The sequence below is a fragment of the Scyliorhinus canicula genome, chromosome 13 (genome assembly GCF_902713615.1).
Source record: "Scyliorhinus canicula chromosome 13, sScyCan1.1, whole genome shotgun sequence".
In the NCBI taxonomy this organism is placed as follows: Eukaryota; Metazoa; Chordata; class Chondrichthyes; order Carcharhiniformes; family Scyliorhinidae; genus Scyliorhinus; species Scyliorhinus canicula.
Genome location: NC_052158.1, coordinates 2,938,856 through 2,958,160, shown reverse-complemented (window position 1 = coordinate 2,958,160; position 19,305 = coordinate 2,938,856). Strand labels below are relative to the sequence as shown.

The window sequence follows — 19,305 nt, the reverse complement described above, 5'->3', positions numbered from 1 at the left end:
CTGGGTGTAACCTTCAGAGCCCGGGTTCTGAAATTCAACATCAAGCCGGCAGTTTGAGATCCTGAGGAAGGAGCTCGTGTTTGAAACAAACCTGTTGGACTTTAACCTGGTGTTGTAAGACTTTTTACTGTTTGAGATGTTACAGACCAGTGCAGGGTAAATGGAAATAACCCGGCAGTATTCCAGAGTATTTATAGTATAGCAACAGGTCGCTCAACCCGAAAGATCATGCAGATGTCTATGCCCCTCAATCTCCTCCCCCTCTGCATCGAACCTCATTAAAATATACTTCTCCGTTGAGTATATATGTAGCAGGGGTCAAAATGTAAAACTCTTTATTGTCATAAGTAGGCTTACATTAACACTGCATTTAAGTTATTGTGAAAATCCCCTTGTCGCCACATTCCGGTGCCTGTTCGGGTACACAGAGGGAGAATTCAGAATGTCCAATTCACCTAACAGTACGTCTTTCGGGACTTGTGGGAGAAACCATGCAGACACGGGGAGAACGTGCAGACTCCGCACAGACAGTGACCCAAGCCGGGAATTGAACCTGGGACCCAGGCGCTGCGAGGCAACAGTGCTAACCACTGTGTCACTCTCTGATTTTGTCCTGAGCGCTGTTTTATGATTTTCACGGGCCTGAATCGCTCTCTCTTCACACTGGCTCCTGCTCCCCCCTGGTGCTCTCCCACACACGCTCCCGCTTCTCTCTCTCTCGTTCTGTCACTCTCTCTCTGCCACTCTCTGAGAGAAAAGATACCGTTTGTGTTCTTTCTAAACAGAGCTGCCTTCCAGCAATGGTGTTTTGTAGATGGCCAGAATAGCGACGGACTGGAGGTAATAATCTTTGTCAGTCGGATCCCTGTTCAATTTGCTTCCTGTTGCCCGGGGGCAGCTTTGGCTCCCTCCGCGGTAAATCTGGCAACGCTGCCCAGATTGTCGGGTTTTCTTTTGAAGTTACGCAGCAATTTCTATAACGAAAACAAACCTTTGTTTAAAAGACGATGTATACAATCAGGCAAGAAGGCAGCACAGACGGCGATAGTTTTGCCCTGCGTACCTGTTATTTAAAAATTCCTCCATGGGGATGTGGGCATCGCTGGGCTGGGCCAACGTGTTCCCCATCCCTAATTGCCCCTTGAACTCAGTGTAGCTCGGCCATTGCTGTGGGGGTCTGGAGTCGCATGTAGGCCAGACCGGGTAAGGACGGCAGATTTCCTTCCCGAAAGGACATTAGTGATGGTTTCTTGATCGCCGTTACTGAGACGAAACTTTCAATGCCGACTGCCGTGGTGGGATTCGAGCTAGTGTCTCCCAGAGCGTCCCCCCGACTTCACCCGACACCCTCCCTCCTTCTGTCTCTTCAGACGCTGGGTGACGCTTCCAGGAAACCTTTCCCTTAACTTCTCTGCAGTGCGGAGAACTAGCCCCCAGATTCTCCCACCCGCCCACATAACTGGAGTCCCTCATCTCCGGCACCATTCAGTTATGTCTCATTCCTCTGCGGCCCTTCGAAAGGCCTCGGCATCCTTAACTGGAAATTAGTGGCGGGCAAATCGCAGGCAGGGCAATGCAAGAAGGATTTTGAATATATGGTTTGTAAATACGTGTTTGTCTTTCATGATCACCTTAATGATATTTGCAATTCTCTTTATTGTTATAATGAAGTGGTTTGATTCTCTATCCCAGAGGTCTGCAGAAGCTCAGTCTCCGAGTATGTTTGAAGCAGAGATTGATAGATTTCTGGTTAACAATAATGTAAAGAATTCTGGGTGTAAAAGACATTGACGAGTCCGAACAGCCGTGATCGTATTGAATGGCGGAGCAGGCAGTTCAGTAAAACTGTCTTTTTATCCTTCAATTTGGGAAGAATAAAATTACCTTTATTATTGTCACAAGTAGGCTTACATTAACATTGCAATGAAGCAAAGAGACGAAAGCAAATCATGCTGGAAACAAAGACCTGCATTGAAAAGGCGCTTTTGCGACCGCCAGAGGTCTGAAACTCCGTGCTGGAAAGAGAGCCATGTTGCCGGAGGTTTTCACCTTGCCCTCACCAGGAACAAGACAGGAATACCGAATTTCAAACGATCAATTTATACAGCAGGAGGAAAGGGTGCTGATTAGTTGACAGAGAATTGGCCGATTGGTTAGGTCACAGGGAAAGCAGCCGCAGATATTGTTGGATCCTTTGAAATTTGGTATTTTTGCATTTGTCCCTATTGAGTGCAAGATGAAAAGCTTCGACATGCCCTGGCCACATGACTTGTTTTTCAATGTCGGCGCAGACACTTTGCAGAGTGGCCTCTTGCGCTGTAAATCTTTCAACGTTTTCTAAATATGACAGGGAAAAAACGTCACAGGGATGTGGGGTGAGGAGGTGATTCGCTCCGAGGGAGAGCCAGAACATGCACGATATTGGGGCGGAATGGCCTTCTGTGGCGCCATGTTTCTAAGATTCTAGTCTCTGCAGAAGGGAAACAAAAGGTTGGGGACCAGAGGAGGTGCGTATGGCGCCATGGGGAGGCGCGGGTGGCGGCCAGAGGAGGCGCGGGTGGCGGCCAGAGGAGGCGCAAATGGCGCCCAGAGGAGGAGCGGGTGGCGGCCAGAGGAGGCTGGATGTCGGCCAGAGGAGGCGGGGTGTCGGCCAGAGGAGGCGGGGGTGGCGGCCAGAGGAGGCGGGGTGGCGGCCAGAGGAGGCGCAAATGGCGCCCAGAGGAGGCGCGGGTGTCGGCCAGAGGAGGCGCGGGTGTCGGCCAGAGGAGGCGCGGGTGTCGGCCAGAGGAGGCGGGGTGTCGGCCAGAGGAGGCGGGGTGTCGGCCAGAGGAGGCGCGGGTAGCACCCAGAGGGTGGGGCGGGTGGCACCCAGAGGTTTCTGATCTGGTGCTGATGTAGGGGGCGGGGAAAGTTTCCACTTTTGATTTCTGCTCGGTGGCTGCATTAGCTGGCCATCTCCTCCTCCTCCTCTGGCAAGACCACGAGTTCATTCGAGTTGTCCAAGGCTGCAGGTTTGACCTGGGAATCCTGCTACTGACTGCCATGCGCTGATCCCTACCATCCGCTGGGAAATGCCCGGGGAGTCCACATGATGATGATCCGGGGCTCATCCGGGACTGGTGCTGAATCACAGTTTGCAGGAGAATGGGCAGAACTGATGGAAGCACGGCCTTGATTGGGGAGTGAGCAGGAATACAGCTCCCTTCAGTTTCCCCCGTGCGGTCTGGACCTGTCCAATACTTTGGCACCGCTCCTGAACACCAGCAACCACATTTGGCAGGAGTGAGGGGGAGATGTAACAGTCGGCCGTTACCTTTCATTTTTATTTTGTAAGCAGCAGGCTCCTGCCGTGGGTTTTAGCGTGAAATATAACATGGGAGCAGAGTTAGGCCATGCGGCCCATCGAAACTGCCCCGCCATTCACCTGAGCTGATCTTCAACTCCACATTCCCGACTGCTCCCCATAATCCCTCTTCCCCATGAGAAACAAAAAATCTGTCTATCCCATAGCCTTGAATATACTTGCCGATGGAGCATCCACAGCCCTCTGGGAACAGAATTCCAGAGTTTCCCAACCTGTTGAGTGAAGACAATTCTCGGCTCAGCCCAATGGTAGCACGCTAGCATAGTGGTTAGCACTGTCGCTTCACAGCGCCAGGGTCCCGGGTTCGATTCCCGGCTTGGGTCACTGTCTGTGCGGAGTCAGCACCTTCTCCCCGTGTCTGCGTGGGTTTCCTCCGGGTGCTCCGGTTTCCTCCCACAAGTCCCGAAAGACGTGCAGTTAGGTGAATAGGACATTCTGAATTCTCCCTCTGTGACCCGAACAGGAGCCGGAATGTGGCGACTAGGGGCTTTTCACAGTAACTTCATTGCAGTGTTAATGTAAGCCTACTTGTGACAATCAAGACTATTAAAATTAACTTAGCGGGAACATCGCTGGGATGGCTGGGGAAGACGTTCCATTTTTATCTCCAGGTTGATGGGCTGGCCAAGAAAAAGAAGGGAAGGGGCCTGTATTCCTATCGTGTCCTCCATGGCCGTGGGACTTGAGGTTGCCACAGTGCGACACAAATGGAGATTCTTCCTTCCCTCTGATTTCAGAATCATCTTTACCTTTCAAACGAGTGTCTATTAATGGCATCTCGGATGTAAAACGGCACGAGGGTTTTTGAAGATACACACGGAAGATAACGTTGGCCTGTTTGGCGTGGATTTGAAACATCGGTTCATTATTGTCCGAGAGTTAAATGCATCCCGCAGGGTTTAGGCAATTAGATTCTTGCTTCCGTGCTGCAGTCTTTGCTTTCCCCACATCCCGGGTTTGGGGGATAATTAGCTCATCCTCTTCCGCGCTATTTCCAATGACTCGTGGATTTCTTTTTTCCCTTTCCAGAGCCAATTCCTTCTGGTTGTGATCGAGGGGGTCAACTTGGAAAAGCTGAGGGTAAGCAAGGGAATTCGAGCGGTCTATTGAAGAGTAACACGGTAGGGGTGGCGTAGTGTATGGGGCCCAATGTCGTACTGAGTGAGCTCGCGTCCGCGTTTCTCGTGTTCCTGGCTTCAATTCCTGGCCATGTTTCCATGATTCCATTTGGGAATTTGCTGCCCACCCCTGGTTTGAACGGACTGGCTTCTCAGTGGGGCAGTTTAGACCCAACCACGTTGCTCTGGAGTCACATGTAGGCCAGGTAAAGGTGGTAGATTTCCTTCACTGAAGGATACCAGTGAAGCAGGTGGGTTTTACAACAATCCGATAGTTTCATGCTCACCATTGCTGACACTGGCTTTATATTCCAGATTATATTAATAGAATTTAAATTGTGCCGTGGTGGGATTTTAACCCGTGTCTCCAGGGCCTCTGGATTACTAATCCAGTCACATTACCACGAGCCCAGTTAGTTTTTCTTTCTATTATTCATTAACGGGATGTGGGCTTCGCTGGCTAGACCAGCATTTATTGTACATCCCTAATTGCCCCTTGACAAGGTGGCGCTGAGCTGCCGTCTTGAAGCCGCTGCAGTCCCTGAGGTGTAGGTACACCCACCGTGCTGTTAGGGAGGGAGCTCCAGGATTTGGACCCGGCGACACTGAAGGAACGGCCGATATATTTCCCAGTCAGGATGGGGAGTGACTTGGAGGGGAACCTCCAGGTGGGGCGGGGGGGAGATTGGGGTTCCGTACGATTCTGCTGCTGCTGATGGCCCACAGCGCCCCTTGGATGCCCAATCTTGGGTTGCTAGATCTTTTCGAAGTCTGTCCCATTTGGCACGGTGGTAGTGCCACACAACACAATGGAGGGTATCCTCAATGTGAAGAGGGGGCTTCATCTCCACAGGGACTAGCCCAGTGACATGACCACTCCGCCACCAACTCTCCTGCCTGATAATCACGTAGTGGTTATAAATGATCACGACGACGCAGTGGGTTAGCACTGCTGCCTCACAGCACCGAGGTCCCAGTTTCAATCCCGGCTCTGGGTCACTGCCCGTGTGGAGTTGGCACATTCTCCCCAGAAGCCAAAGCTGTACAGGGTAGGTGGATTGGCCTTGCTAAATTGCCCCTTAATTGAAAAAAATGAATTGGGCAAATGATCACATCGCAAAGCCTGCGTGGTTCTGCCCTGGAGGTTTGGCATAACCACGTCCTGACTTTGGAGGGGGTAGAATCAAGGTGAGGGGGTAGAATCAAGGTGAGGGGGTAGAATCAAGGTGAGGGGTTTTCCTGCGCACAGAAAGCTCCCACAAACAGCAATGGAATAACCCATCAAATGATATGTTTTGGTAAGTGGTGTTGGCCAGGACACTTGGGAGGACTGCCCGGAACACCGGGGAATGAACGCCATCGGATCTTTGACATCTGCCAGAGAGGACAGGCTGGGTGGAGCATCTCCCCACTGTCAGACAGCACCTCTGATGCTGCAGCACTCCCTCATGCTGCAGCACTCCCTCAGCGCTGCACCACTCCCTCAGCGCTGCACCACTCCCTCAGCGCTGCAGCCCTCCCTCAAGCTGCAGCACTCCCTCAGCGCTGCACCACTTCCTCAGCGCTGCAGCACTCCCTCAGCGCTGCACCACTCCCTCATGCTGCAGCACTCCCTCAGTGCTGCAGCACTCCCTCAAGCTGCAGCACTCCCTCAGCGCTGCACCACTCCCTCAAGCTGCAGCACTCCCTCAGCGCTGCACCACTCCCTCATGCTGCAGCACTCCCTCAGTGCTGCAGCACTCCCTCAGCGCTGCACCACTCCCTCATGCTGCAGCACTCCCTCAGCGCTGCACCACTCCCTCAGCGCTGCAGCACTCCCTCATGCTGCACCACTCCCTCATGCTGCAGCACTCCCTCAAGCTGCAGCACTCCCTCAGCGCTGTACCACTCCCTCATGCTGCAGCACTCCCTCAGCGCTGCACCACTCCCTCAGCGCTGCAGCACTCCCTCATGCTGCACCACTCCCTCATGCTGCACCACTCCCTCAGCGCTGCACCACTTCCTCAGCGCTGCACCACTCCCTCAGCGCTGCAGCACTCCCTCAGCGCGGCAGCACTCCCTCATGCTGCACCACTCCCTCATGCTGCACCACTCCCTCAGCGCTGCAGCACTCCCTCAGCGCTGCAGCACACCCTCAGCACTGCACCACTCCCTCAGCGCTGCACCACTCCCTCAGCGCTGCACCACTCCCTCATGCTGCAGCACTCCCTCATGCTGCACCACTCCCTCATGCTGCACCACTCCCTCAGCGCTGCAGCACTCCCTCAGCGCTGCAGCACTCCCTCATGCTGCACCACACCCTCAGCGCTGCACCACTCCCTCAGCGCTGCACCACTCCCTCAGCGCTGCACCACTCCCTCAGCGCTGCACCACTCCCTCATGCTGCAGCACTCCCTCATGCTGCAGCACTCCCTCATGCTGCAGCACTCCCTCATGCTGCACCACTCCCTCATGCTGCACCACTCCCTCAGCGCTGCACCACTCCCTCAGCGCTGCAGCACTCCCTCAGCACTGCAGCACTCCCTCATGCTGCACCACTCCCTCATGCTGCACCACTCCCTCAGCGCTGCACCACTCCTTCAGCGCTGCACCACTCCCTCAGCGCTGCACCACTCCCTCAGCGCTGCACCACTTCCTCAGCGCTGCAGCACTCCCTCAGCGCTGCACCACTCCCTCATGCTGCAGCACTCCCTCAGTGCTGCAGCACTCCCTCAAGCTGCAGCACTCCCTCAGCGCTGCACCACTTCCTCAGCGCTGCAGCACTCCCTCAGCGCTGCACCACTCCCTCATGCTGCAGCACTCCCTCAGTGCTGCAGCACTCCCTCAAGCTGCAGCACTCCCTCAGCGCTGCACCACTCCCTCAAGCTGCAGCACTCCCTCAGTGCTGCAGCACTCCCTCAGCGCTGCACCACTCCCTCATGCTGCAGCACTCCCTCAGCGCTGCACCACTCCCTCAGCGCTGCAGCACTCCCTCATGCTGCACCACTCCCTCATGCTGCAGCACTCCCTCAAGCTGCAGCACTCCCTCAGCGCTGCACCACTCCCTCATGCTGCAGCACTCCCTCAGCGCTGCACCACTCCCTCAGCGCTGCAGCACTCCCTCATGCTGCAGCACTCCCTCATGCTGCAGCACTCCCTCAGCGCTGCACCATTCCCTCAGCGCTGCACCACTCCCTCATGCTGCACCACTCCCTCATGCTGCACCACTCCCTCATGCTGCACCACTCCCTCAGCGCTGCACCACTTCCTCAGCGCTGCACCACTCCCTCAGCGCTGCAGCACTCCCTCAGCGCGGCAGCACTCCCTCATGCTGCACCACTCCCTCATGCTGCACCACTCCCTCAGCGCTGCAGCACTCCCTCAGCGCTGCAGCACTCCCTCAGCACTGCACCACTCCCTCAGCGCTGCACCACTCCCTCAGCGCTGCACCACTCCCTCAGCGCTGCACCACTCCCTCATGCTGCAGCACTCCCTCATGCTGCACCACTCCCTCATGCTGCACCACTCCCTCATGCTGCACCACTCCCTCAGCGCTGCAGCACTCCCTCATGCTGCACCACTCCCTCAGCGCTGCACCACTCCCTCAGCGCTGCACCACTCCCTCAGCGCTGCACCACTCCCTCAGCGCTGCACCACTCCCTCATGCTGCAGCACTCCCTCATGCTGCACCACTCCCTCATGCTGCACCACTCCCTCATGCTGCACCACTCCCTCAGCGCTGCACCACTCCCTCAGCGCTGCAGCACTCCCTCAGCACTGCAGCACTCCCTCATGCTGCACCACTCCCTCATGCTGCACCACTCCCTCATGCTGCACCACTCCCTCAGCGCTGCACCACTCCTTCAGCGCTGCACCACTCCTTCAGCGCTGCAGCACTCCCTCAGCGCTGCAGCACTCCCTCATGCTGCACCACTCCCTCATGCTGCACCACTCCCTCAGCGCTGCACCACTCCCTCAGAGCTGCAGCACTCCCTCAGCACTGCAGCACTCCCTCAGCGCTGCAGCACTCCCTCAGCGCTGCAGCACTCCCTCCTGCTGCGCCACTCCCTCAGCGCTGCAGCACTCCCTCAGCGCTGCAGCACTCCCTCAGCGCTGCAGCACTCCCTCAGCGCTGCAGCACTCCCTCAGCGCTGCACCACTTCCTCAGCGCTGTACCACTCCCTCAGCGCTGCACCAGTCCCTCAGCGCGGCACCACTCCCTCAGCGCTGCATGACTCCCTCAGCGCTGCATGACTCCCTCAGCGCTGCAGCACTCCCTCAGCGCTGCAGCACTCCCTCAACGCTGCAGCACTCCCTCAGCCCTGCCGCACTCCCTCAGCCCTGCTGCACTCCCTCAGCCCTGCACCGCTCCCTCAGCGCTGCAGCACTCCCTCGTGCTGCACCACTCCCTCAGCGCTGGCGCACTCCCTCAGCGCTGCACCACTCCCTCAGCGCTGCACCACTCCCTCAGCGCTGCACCACTCCCTCAGCGCTGCAGCACTCCCTCAGCGCTGCCGCACTCCCTCAGCGCTGCACCACTCCCTCATGCTGCACCACTCCCTCAAGCTGCAGCACTCCCTCAGCCCTGCAGCACTCCCTCAGCCCTGCAGCACTCCCTCAACGCTGCAGCACTCCCTCAGCCCTGCCGCACTCCCTCAGCCCTGCTGCACTCCCTCAGCCCTGCACCGCTCCCTCAGCGCTGCAGCACTCCCTCGTGCTGCACCACTCCCTCAGCGCTGGCGCACTCCCTCAGCGCTGCACCACTCCCTCAGCGCTGCACCACTCCCTCAGCGCTGCACCACTCCCTCATGCTGCACCACTCCCTCAGCGCTGCACCACTTCCTCAGCGCTGTACCACTCCCTCAGCGCTGCACCACTCCCTCAGCACTGCACCACTCCCTCAGCGCTGCAGCACTCCCTCAGCGCTGCAGCACTCCCTCAGCGCTGCAGCACTCCCTCAGCGCTGCAGCACTCCCTCAGCGCTGCACCACTCCCTCAGCGCTGCAGCACTTCCTCAGCGCTGCCGCACTCCCTCAGCCCTGCCGCACTCCCTCAGCGCTGCAGCACTCCCTCAGCGCTGCAGCACTCCCTCAGCGCTGCATGACTCCCTCAGCGCTGCATGACTCCCTCAGCGCTGCAGCACTCCCTCGTGCTGCACCACTCCCTCAGCGCTGCCGCACTCCCTCAGCGCTGCACCACTCCCTCAGCGCTGCAGCACTCCCTCAGCGCTGCACCACTCCCTCAGCGCTGCAGCACTCCCTCAGCGCTGCAGCACTCCCTCATGCTGCAGCACTCCCTCATGCTGCACCACTCCTTCAGTGCTGCACCACTCCCTCATGCTGCAGCACTCCCTCAGCGCTGCACCGCTCCCTCAGCGCTGCACCGCTCCCTCAGCGCTGCACCGCTCCCTCAGCGCTGCACCACTCCCTCAGCGCTGCCGCACTCCCTCAGCGCTGCCGCACTCCCTCAGCGCTGGGAGAGGGTAGCCAGTCTGAACTGCATGTTCAGTCTGCGGAATGGTTACGGTAGCGTGCTGGTTGGCATTGTGCTGGCAAACCAGAAACCCGGGCCAACCATCGGGAGACACGAGTTCAGACCCCCACTGGGGCAATTCGTAGAAACTAAATTCACTTTGTCGGATAAATCTGAAATTAAAAACTTAGTCTCCATCATGGCGATCATGAAACCAAGAGATTGCCCCTAAAAACCCATCTGGTTCACTAATATCCTTCAGGGGAAGGAAATTCTCCGTCCTTACCGGGTCTGGCCTACATGGGGGCTGGTTTAGCACAGTGGGCCAAACAGCTGGCTTGTAATGCAGAACAAGGCCAGCAGCGCGGGTTCAATACCCGTACCAGCCTCCCCGAACAGGCGCCGGAATGTGGCGACTAGGGGCTTTTCACAGTAACTTCATTTGAAGCTTACTCGTGACAATCAGCGATTTTCATTTTGTTTTCATTTCATGTGACTCCAGACACGCGGTAATGGGGTTAACTCTTAACCGCCTCGGAAATGGCCGAGCAAGACATTCGATTGAAGGGCAGTAAATGTTGACCTTGCCAACAATGCCCACACCCCCCGATTGACTGAGTCTGGAGTAGGACTCGCACCCAAATGCTGCTGATACTGAGGGGTGGGCAGTGGGTGGGCAAGTACTACCCCCTGACCCGTGTCTGACAGTGGGATGTGACTGTGAGTGATGAGGGAAATCTGTAGCCTGGTTCTGTTAGAAGTCAGGTCCTTGGATTTAGTGACTGAGGTATGAGAGATGCACATTCGAAAAGATGACACAGCTGTTCTGTTCTTCCACAGGTAACGTTGCGGCAGCGAGCGAGACCGAGGAAGAGGCCACACAGCCATTCATGGCTGGAGCTGTTACCCAGTGGCCGCGGGATAGCGCAGAGCCGGGCGGAGAACAGCAGGCAGGGGCGAATCAGGAAGACCAGTGGGCCAACGTGGAGACCCAGCCCTTCTGCCTTGAGAGCCAGGCCGATGAGGAGTCGGAGAGAGCTGAAAGTGCTGCGCCCACCTCGCCCGTTGAGGGCGCCCCGGCTCCCACATCGCAAGACCAGCCCACCAGCCTGTCAAAGACCTGCCGCAGTCTGCTGGCCGGCGTTCCCAAAGAAGAGAGCAGTGTGGGTCTTCCAGCAACGACAGACCAGCCGGAGACTCCTCCTGATGGGGAGGGAGACCGCAGCTGGCACGTGAGTGAGGGAGCAAATTCCTTGGGTACCCCAGAGCAGCAGGCAATGGAGGCCAGTGAGCAGGTGGTGAATGGAGAGGCTCCAGGAGACACGGTGGGGTCACCTGTACAAAACACTGGAGATTCACTGTCGATGGGCATAGGTCCCAACACGGAGGAACACAGCCAGGGCGTAGGGGACGCAGTCGGTCCTGACACAGAGGAACGTAGCCAGAGCGTAGGGGACACAGCCGGTCCTGACACAGAGGAACGTAGCCAGGGCGTAGGGGATGCAGCCGGTCCTGACACAGAGGAACGTAGCCAGAGCGTAGGGGACACAGCCAGTCCTGACACAGAGGAACGTAGCCAGGGCGTAGGGGATGCAGCCGGTCCTGACACAGAGGAACGTAGCCAGGGCGTAGGGGATGCAGCCGGTCCTGACACAGAGGAACGTAGCCAGGGCGTAAGGGACACAGCCGGTCCTGACACAGAGGAACGTAGCCAGAGCGTAGGGGACACAGCCGGCCCTGATACAGAGGAACGTAGCCAGGACGTAGGGGACGCAGCCGGCCCTGACACACAGGAACGTAGCCAGGGCATAGGGGATGTAGCCAGTCCCGGCAAGGAGGAACGCAGCCAGGGCATAGGGGATGCAGCCGGCCCTGATACAGAGGAACGTAGCCAGGGCGTAGGGGACGCAGCCGGTCCTGATACAGAGGAACGTAGCCAGGGCGTAGGGGATGCAGCCGGTCCTGACACAGAGGAACGCAGCCAGGGCATAGGGGATGCAGCCGGTCCTGACACAGAGGAACGCAGCCAGGGCGTAGGGGACACAGCCGGTCCTGACACAGAGGAACGTAGCCAGGGCATAGGGGATGCAGCCGGTCCTGACACAGAGGAACGCAGCCAGGGCGTAGGGGACACAGCCGGTCCTGACACAGAGGAACGTAGCCAGGGCGTAGGGGACGCAGCCGTCCCTGACACAGAGGAACGTAGCCAGGGCGTAGGGGACGCAGCCGGCCCTGATACAGAGGAACGTAGCCAGGGCGTAGGGGACACAGCCGGTCCCGACAAGGAAGAACGCCGCAACCAAAACCTGGTCCTGGATCCAACTCCAAAGCCGGCGAGTGGCAGGAGACTGGGTGACGCGCAGATGGAGGATCCGCCAGGTGACTGGAGCCAGCAGCGGAAGACTAAATCTGTGGGATCCGGCAACGCACGACAGCGTCAGCTCCGGAAAGCCCTGGAACCAAGTGCCGAGGTGGCCGCTGCGTCAGTGGACGGGTCCCCGGCCAGTCCTGGGAGAAATATGGGCAGGTTTCCGAAGCCCACATCTGTGTCCACCACAGACGACAATCGAAGCCCAGCAGAGGAGAAAGGTCCCCAGGTTCCCGCTGTCAGAGGCCGCAGAGCTAAACCGAGATCCCTGGCTATACCGGAAAGTCAGACTGGGAATGTGGGCGACATTCCCAAAACTGCATCGCCGCAACCTCCAGCAGCAAGAGGCCGGGGCAGGAGGAGGACTGCGGTTTCCCCAAGACAGGCTGAGACTGCGGAGGATGCTCCCCAAACAGATGCTGCATCACAGCAGCTCCCAGCAGGAAGAGGCCGGGGCAGGAAGGGATCCGTGGCTGCCCCAGGACAGGCTGACAGTGCGGACGAAGCTCCCCAAACAGATGCTGCATCACAGCAGCTCCCAGCGGGCAGAGGTCGGGGCAGGAGGAGGGCTGCGGCTGCACCGAGTCAGGCTGACAGTGCGGAGGAAGCTCCCCAAACAGATGCTGCATTGCCGCAGCCCCCATCGGGCAGAGGCCGGGGCAGGAGGAGGGCTGCGGCTGCCCCAGGACAGGCTGAGACTGCGGAGGATGCTCCCCAAACAGATGCTGCATTGCCGCAACCTCCAGCGGGCAGAGGCCGGGGCAGGAGGAGGACTGTGGCTGCCCCAGGACAGGCTGAGACTGCGGAGGAAGCTCCCCAAACAGATGGGTCATCCCAGCACCCTGCAGCGGGCAGAAGCAGGAGGGGGTCTGCGGCTGCCCCAGGACAGGCCGAGACTGCGGAGGAAGCTCCCCAAACAGATGCTGCATCGCCGCAACCTCCAGCAGGAAGAGGCCGGGGCAGGAGGAGGGCCGCAGCTGCACCGAGTCAGGCTGAGAGTGCGGAGGAAGCTCTCCAAACAGATGCTGCATCGCCGCAGCCCCCAGCGGGCAGAGGCCGGGGCAGGAGGAGGACTGCGGTTTCCCCAAGACAGGCTGAGACTGCGGAGGAAGCTCCCCAAACAGATGCTGCATCACAGCAGCTCCCAGCAGGAAGAAGCAGAGGCAGGAGGGGGTCTGTGGCTACACCAGCAAAGCAGGCTGAGAGTGCGGAGGATGCTCCCCAAACAGATGCTGCATCGCCGCAGCCCCCAGTGGGCAGAGGCCGGGGCAGGAGGAAGACTGCTGCTTCCCCAGGACAGGCTGACAGTGCGGAGGATGCTCCCCAAACTGATGGGTCATCCCAGCACCCTGCAGCGGGCAGAGGCAGGAGGGGGTCTGTGGCTACACCAGCAAAGCAGGCTGAGACTGCGGAGGAAGCTCCCCAAACAGATGCTGCATCGCCGCAGCCCCCATCGGGCAGAGGCCGGGGCAGGAGGGGGACTGCGGTTTCCCCAGGACAGGCTGAGAGTGCGGAGGATGCTCCCCAAACAGATGCTGCATCGCCGCAGCTCCCAGCGGGCAGAGGTCGGGGCAGGAGGAGGGCTGCGGCTGCCCCAGGACAGGCTGAGACTGCGGAGGAAGCTCCCCAAACAGATGCTGCATCACAGCAGCTCCCAGCGGGCAGAGGCCGGGGCAGGAGGAGGGCTGCGGCTGCCCCAGGACAGGCTGAGAGTGCGGAGGAAGCTCCCCAAACAGATGCTGCATCACAGCAGCTCCCAGCGGGCAGAGGCCGGGGCAGGAGGAGGACTGCGGCTGCCTCAGGACAAGCTGACAGTGCGGAGGAAGCTCCCCAAACAGATGCTGCATCACAGCAGCTCCCAGCGGGCAGAGGCAGGAGGACGCAGGTCAGTGAGTATTTGCGACACACCCACAAGGCCGTTTGGTGAGGTTCAAAATCGTGAGGTGGGGCTGGACAGAGTCGATTGCGGGGGTGGGTGGAGGGGGGCTGTTCCCGTTCTTGAAAGGAGCGAGAAGGAAAGGGGGCACAGATTGAAAATGATTTGTAAAAGAAGCAAATGTGATGTTAGGAGGGGTTACAGGGATCGGGTGGAGGTGTGGGCTTAAGTAGAGTCTGTTTCCAAGGGCCGGCGCAGACCCAATGGGCCGAATGGCCTCCTTCGGCACTGTGAATTCTGTGTGAGAAGAACGTTTCCACACGGCGAGTGGCTTGGGGTCTGCAATGCACGGCCTGGAAGTGAGGTGGAGGCAAGTTCAGTCGGGGCCTTCCATGACGAGGTTTGGGGGAAATGGAGGGGAATGGAACTAAGCCACGATGCTGGTTTGGAGAACCAGTGCAGATGGGCCGAATGGCCTCATTCTGTGATCCAACAGTGCTCCTGCTCCACTTGATGCACCAACCCCCCCCCCCCCCCCCACTTCAGATCACCCCATCCACATATCCTATCCCTTACCCCTTCAGATATTTATCTGGTTTGCCCTTAAACGCACCCAAGCTGCACACCTCAACCATTCCATGTGGGAATGAGCTCTATCCCCTCTCCGCCAGAAATCCCTGTTGAATTTCCGATTGGGTTTATTCGTGATTGTGTTTATGATAACTCCTGATCGTTATTCCACCACAAGTGGAAACCTCTCCTTTTACATCTAACCCATCAAACCAGTTCATCATGTTGTTACCCAAAGGGCCAGGGTTGAGAAAACTGCAAAGTATATCATGGAGTTCACCTGACCTACAACTGCTTATTGATTTTGGTTACGGACAGCACAAGGGCCTGCCTGTCGGGTGTTATGCAACAGAGTTCGTAAGCACTTTTAATCTACGTAGTTTATTCTACGAATTTAGTTAACATTTTTATAAACGCACACAGTAAGGATTTTTATCAACTACAAATATGAATACCCACACAGCTACAGTACTCTATGTATCACCCTTAATGAATTCCCTCCTTTAACTGTTCCAATTTAATAACAAGATGCCATAAACCCTTTTCAAAGGTGTGACCCAGCATATGCACTTTTACTATCTTTAAGACTTGGTATGGATAAACCGGTTTCATTTCCAAAACAGCAGGTCTGAATTCCTTCCAGAAAACAGTTGTCACTTTTAAGTTATCAAACAATCTAGAAACAGCTTTTAAACTGAAGATAGACACTTCTTTCCAACCTGTGCAGTACAAAACCAGGTCAAACTCAAAGCGAAAGTAAAACCCAGAGCCACAGCCCAGCTCCACCCACACAATGACATCACTGAAGCCATATAATGAGACAAAACATTTCTTGAAGGGACACCCCATGACAAATGTATCTTGGCTGGGACAGAACTTGAGTATTGCTTTGGGGGGGGGGGGGGGGGGGGGGGGGGAAAACAAGCTTTGTCAAAGTTTTCTGTCTTGCACTCATCAGGACAATTTGCAGGTGTACCAAATGTGAATGCAGCAACGATTTATTCTGTATGAGAATGTGCTGACAACTGGACCCTGATTGGTACCGGCCTGGCCATGGAGGTTGCTCCAGTTGATGCTGACTGATACTCCAGTTCAATCTGGATTCCCTTCGGCCTCCCCTTTTCCTCGAGAAGGGAGATCCAGGCTGAGCAACCTTTCCTGTTCGTTTTAATCTGTCACCGTCCCTCGTACAGACATGTGAGCAGGAGTCAGGCCCCTCGAGCCTGTCTCGCCATTCAAGAAGATCATTGGCTGATCTGATTGTGACCTTGACCCCACATTCCTGCCGACCCCCCATTAACCTTTCACCTCCCCCGGCCCTCCTGGTCAATCAAGAATCTAACCAGCTCTGCCTTAAATATACTCAAAGATTCTGCTTCAACTGCCTTTGAGGAAGAAATTCTCCATCTCTTAAATACAATCCTCTCTATTTAAATAATTTCCCTGCTTTTCTGTTCTCCCTGCCAAAGTTAACAACTTGACATTTACCCACATTACACTCCAGCTACCAAATCTTTGTCCATTCACTGAACCTGTCTCTGCCCCTTTTGTAGATTCCCTCCTCCTGACGGATTACTTTCCTCCCTAACTTGGTGTCATTGGCAAATTTAGCGACCGCGCAGTCGGTCCCTTCCTCCGAACCGTTGAGGTGGACAGCACTGAACCCTCTGTGCGCCCACCCCAACTTGCCCAGCCAAAAATGACCCATTTATCCCTAATCACTGCTCCCTGTGGGGTTCGAACCCCACGGTCCCTTGACTCAGATTTGAGGTTGGTGCCCTCACGGAGCCGCATCTGAGGTTGGCTGGCTGGGAGGTCTGTCTGTTGCTGAGAGGACGCTCAGGCTGTACTGAGACGCCAGGCCCACTATCCTGCCTTTTAATAGTGTGCCTTTAAGAAAGCAGGTGTGAGAATTGCCAGAGGCTGGGGCGATAAGTAGTTAATTGTCTCGTTTGCCCGTCGTGGGTGATGCCACCTCGCTGTGAGAAAGTGGAGTGGGCGAGCTCGAGAAGGGGGAAGAGAAAACCAGAAAGACGTCCGGGCCTTTTAGAATCGCTCGCAAGCCTGCTGAAGTACTGGCTTCCCTCCCTCTCCCTGTTTTTATTCCCTCAGGAACGTACGCTCTCATCTTCACAGGAGTCTGGATTGGTAGCCGGACGTAAGCGACGGGTAGCTAGTCAGTCAGAGAGTGAGAAGTTAAGCAGCTCACCGCCCCAGGCGAAGACCCGTCGCACAGCTCGCCCGTTGTCCACTCGCTCGCCCTCCGGCTCCCTCCCGGACAGCGGCTCCCCGCCCAAGGTAAGCTGCCGACGTCTGGCTGTGTTCGCCAGAGTGTTCCTATTAACACAGCTGGATTCCAGTGCATCCAGGGGCATCTCCTGCCTCTCGCACAATCTAACGGAGGCAGATCTGTCAGGGTGTTGGTGAGGAAGAATCTGAAGCACCTTCTCGCAGAGAGTCCCTGTCAGGTCACATCGTGAGGGGGGGGGGGGGGGGGGGGGGGGGGGGACAGGTATACTGTCCGACCACACAGAATGAGCACCACGTCACATCACAGAGAGAGCATGGCATCCAGAGTCGTAGAGCCATAGATGTTTACAGCCTGGAAACAGGCCCTTCGGCCCAGCTTGTCCATGCTGCCCAGTTTCTATCACTAAGCTAGTCCCACTTGCCCTGCATTTGGCCCATATCCCTCTATACCCACCCTGCCCATGTAACTGTCTAACTGCTTTGTAAAGGACAAAATCATACCCACCTCTACCACTGCCTGTGGCAGCCCGTTCCAGATGCTCACCACCCTCTGTGTGAAGGAATTTCCCCTCTGGTCTCTTTTGTATCTCTCCCCTCTCACCTTTAACCTCTGCCCTCTAGTTCTAGACACCTCTACCTTTGGGAAAAGATGTTGACTATTTACTTTATCTATGCCCCTCATTATTTTATAGACCTCTATAAGATCACCCCTAAGCCTCCTACACTCCAGGGAAAAAGTCCCAGCCTATCCGGCCTCTCCTTATAACTCAGACCATCAAGTCCTGGTAGCATCCTCGTAAATCTCTTCTGCGCTCTTTCTAGTTTAACAAAATCCGTCATATAATAGGGTGACCAGAACTGAACACAGTATTCCATGTGTGGTCTTACCAATGTCTTGTACAACTTTTTATTAATAAATTTAGCGTATCGAATTATTTTTTTTCCAATTAAGGGGCAATTTAGTGTCGCCAATCCACCTACCCTGCACATCTTTGGATTGTGGGGGTGAAACCCATGCAGACACGGGGAGAATGTGCAAACTCCACACGGACAGTGACCCAGGGCCGGGATTCGAACCTGGGACCTTGGCGCCGTGAGGCAGCAGGGCTAACCCACTGAGCCACCGTGCTGCCCGTCTTGTACAACTTCAACAAGACGTCCCAACTCCTGTATCCAATATTCTGACTAATAAAATCCAGCATGCTGAATGCCTCCTTCACCACCCTGTCCACCTGCCACTCCACCTTCAAGGAGCTATGAACCTGTACCCCTAGATCTCTTTGTTCTGTAACTCTCCCCAACTCCCTACCATTAACTGAGTAGGTCCTGCCCTGATTTGATCGACCAAGCAGGCATCACATTAGTCCTGGAGACCATGACGTGGTGCACTGCATGTGACCGAGGTTACCCTGCTCACGTCTTATTCAGTACAAGTTAATGTATTACTGACGGGAGTGTAGCCTGAGAGACGGTAGGCCGTTCAGATACAATCCAGCGCTATTTATCAGTGAAGGAGTGTAACCTCGGAGACTCCCAAGATTTCCTGTCAGGATACAATCCTGCACCAACATTTCCTTGTCCTTCATTAATTGCAAATGTATCCCGGCGAAATGGCTTTTCTCACAATGGATACTCCGTATCCCTGTGGCTTCGTCCAACATTGCTGAAAGCTCTCCACCTGCAATGGGATCTTAGCCTCACTGCTGTCAATGGGGTTTCCCACTGTGTCCCCTGCTCCCAGGGATCCCGCGGGACAGGGTTCCCCATTGGCAGGACCCACCCGGAAATTCCCGCCGGCGTATCCATTGCTGCGTTTCACAGCACGTCGGTGATTGAATGTTTTGAACAGTAAGTAGTGTCCCTTCTCTCGCGTCATCCCAAACCTTCCTCCCCTTTCCAGCAGCCTCTGCCAGAATAGGACCGATTGTAAGGGATTGGTGTATCCGCTCCGTCCCGGTTTGCGTCATCTCACCTCTCTCTCTGTCTCTCTTTCTCTCTGTCTTTCTCTCTCTGCGTGTCTCTATCTATCTCTCTCTCTCTCTGTCTCGCTCTCTGCGTGTCTCTATCTATCTCTCTCTCTCTGTTTTCTCTCTCTCTCTCTCTGTCTCTATCTATCTCTCTCTCTCTCTCTCTGTCTCTCTCTCTCTCTCTCTGTCTTTCTCTCTCTGCGTGTCTCTATCTATCTCTCTCTCTCTCTCTCTCTCTCTCTCTCTCTCTCTCTCTCTCTCTCTCTCTCTCTATCTATCTCTCTGTTTTTCTCTCTCTCTGCCTCTCCTGCGGCGCTCTCTATCTCTCTCTATCTTCTCCT

At 56.4% G+C, this 19,305-nt stretch overlaps 1 protein-coding gene across 1 annotated transcript in view; it reads left to right on the top strand.

Moving 5' to 3' along the window:
• LOC119976427 (mediator of DNA damage checkpoint protein 1-like) overlaps positions 1 to 19,305 on the top strand; it is a 50,158-nt gene that overhangs the window by 28,208 nt on the left and 2,645 nt on the right. Inside the window, exons 8-10 of the mRNA XM_038816959.1 lie at positions 4,394 to 4,444; positions 10,774 to 14,186; positions 16,860 to 17,045. Of these exons, the coding sequence (XP_038672887.1) occupies positions 4,394 to 4,444; positions 10,774 to 14,186; positions 16,860 to 17,045 (3,650 nt within the window). The remainder of the gene's footprint in view (positions 1 to 4,393; positions 4,445 to 10,773; positions 14,187 to 16,859; positions 17,046 to 19,305) is intronic.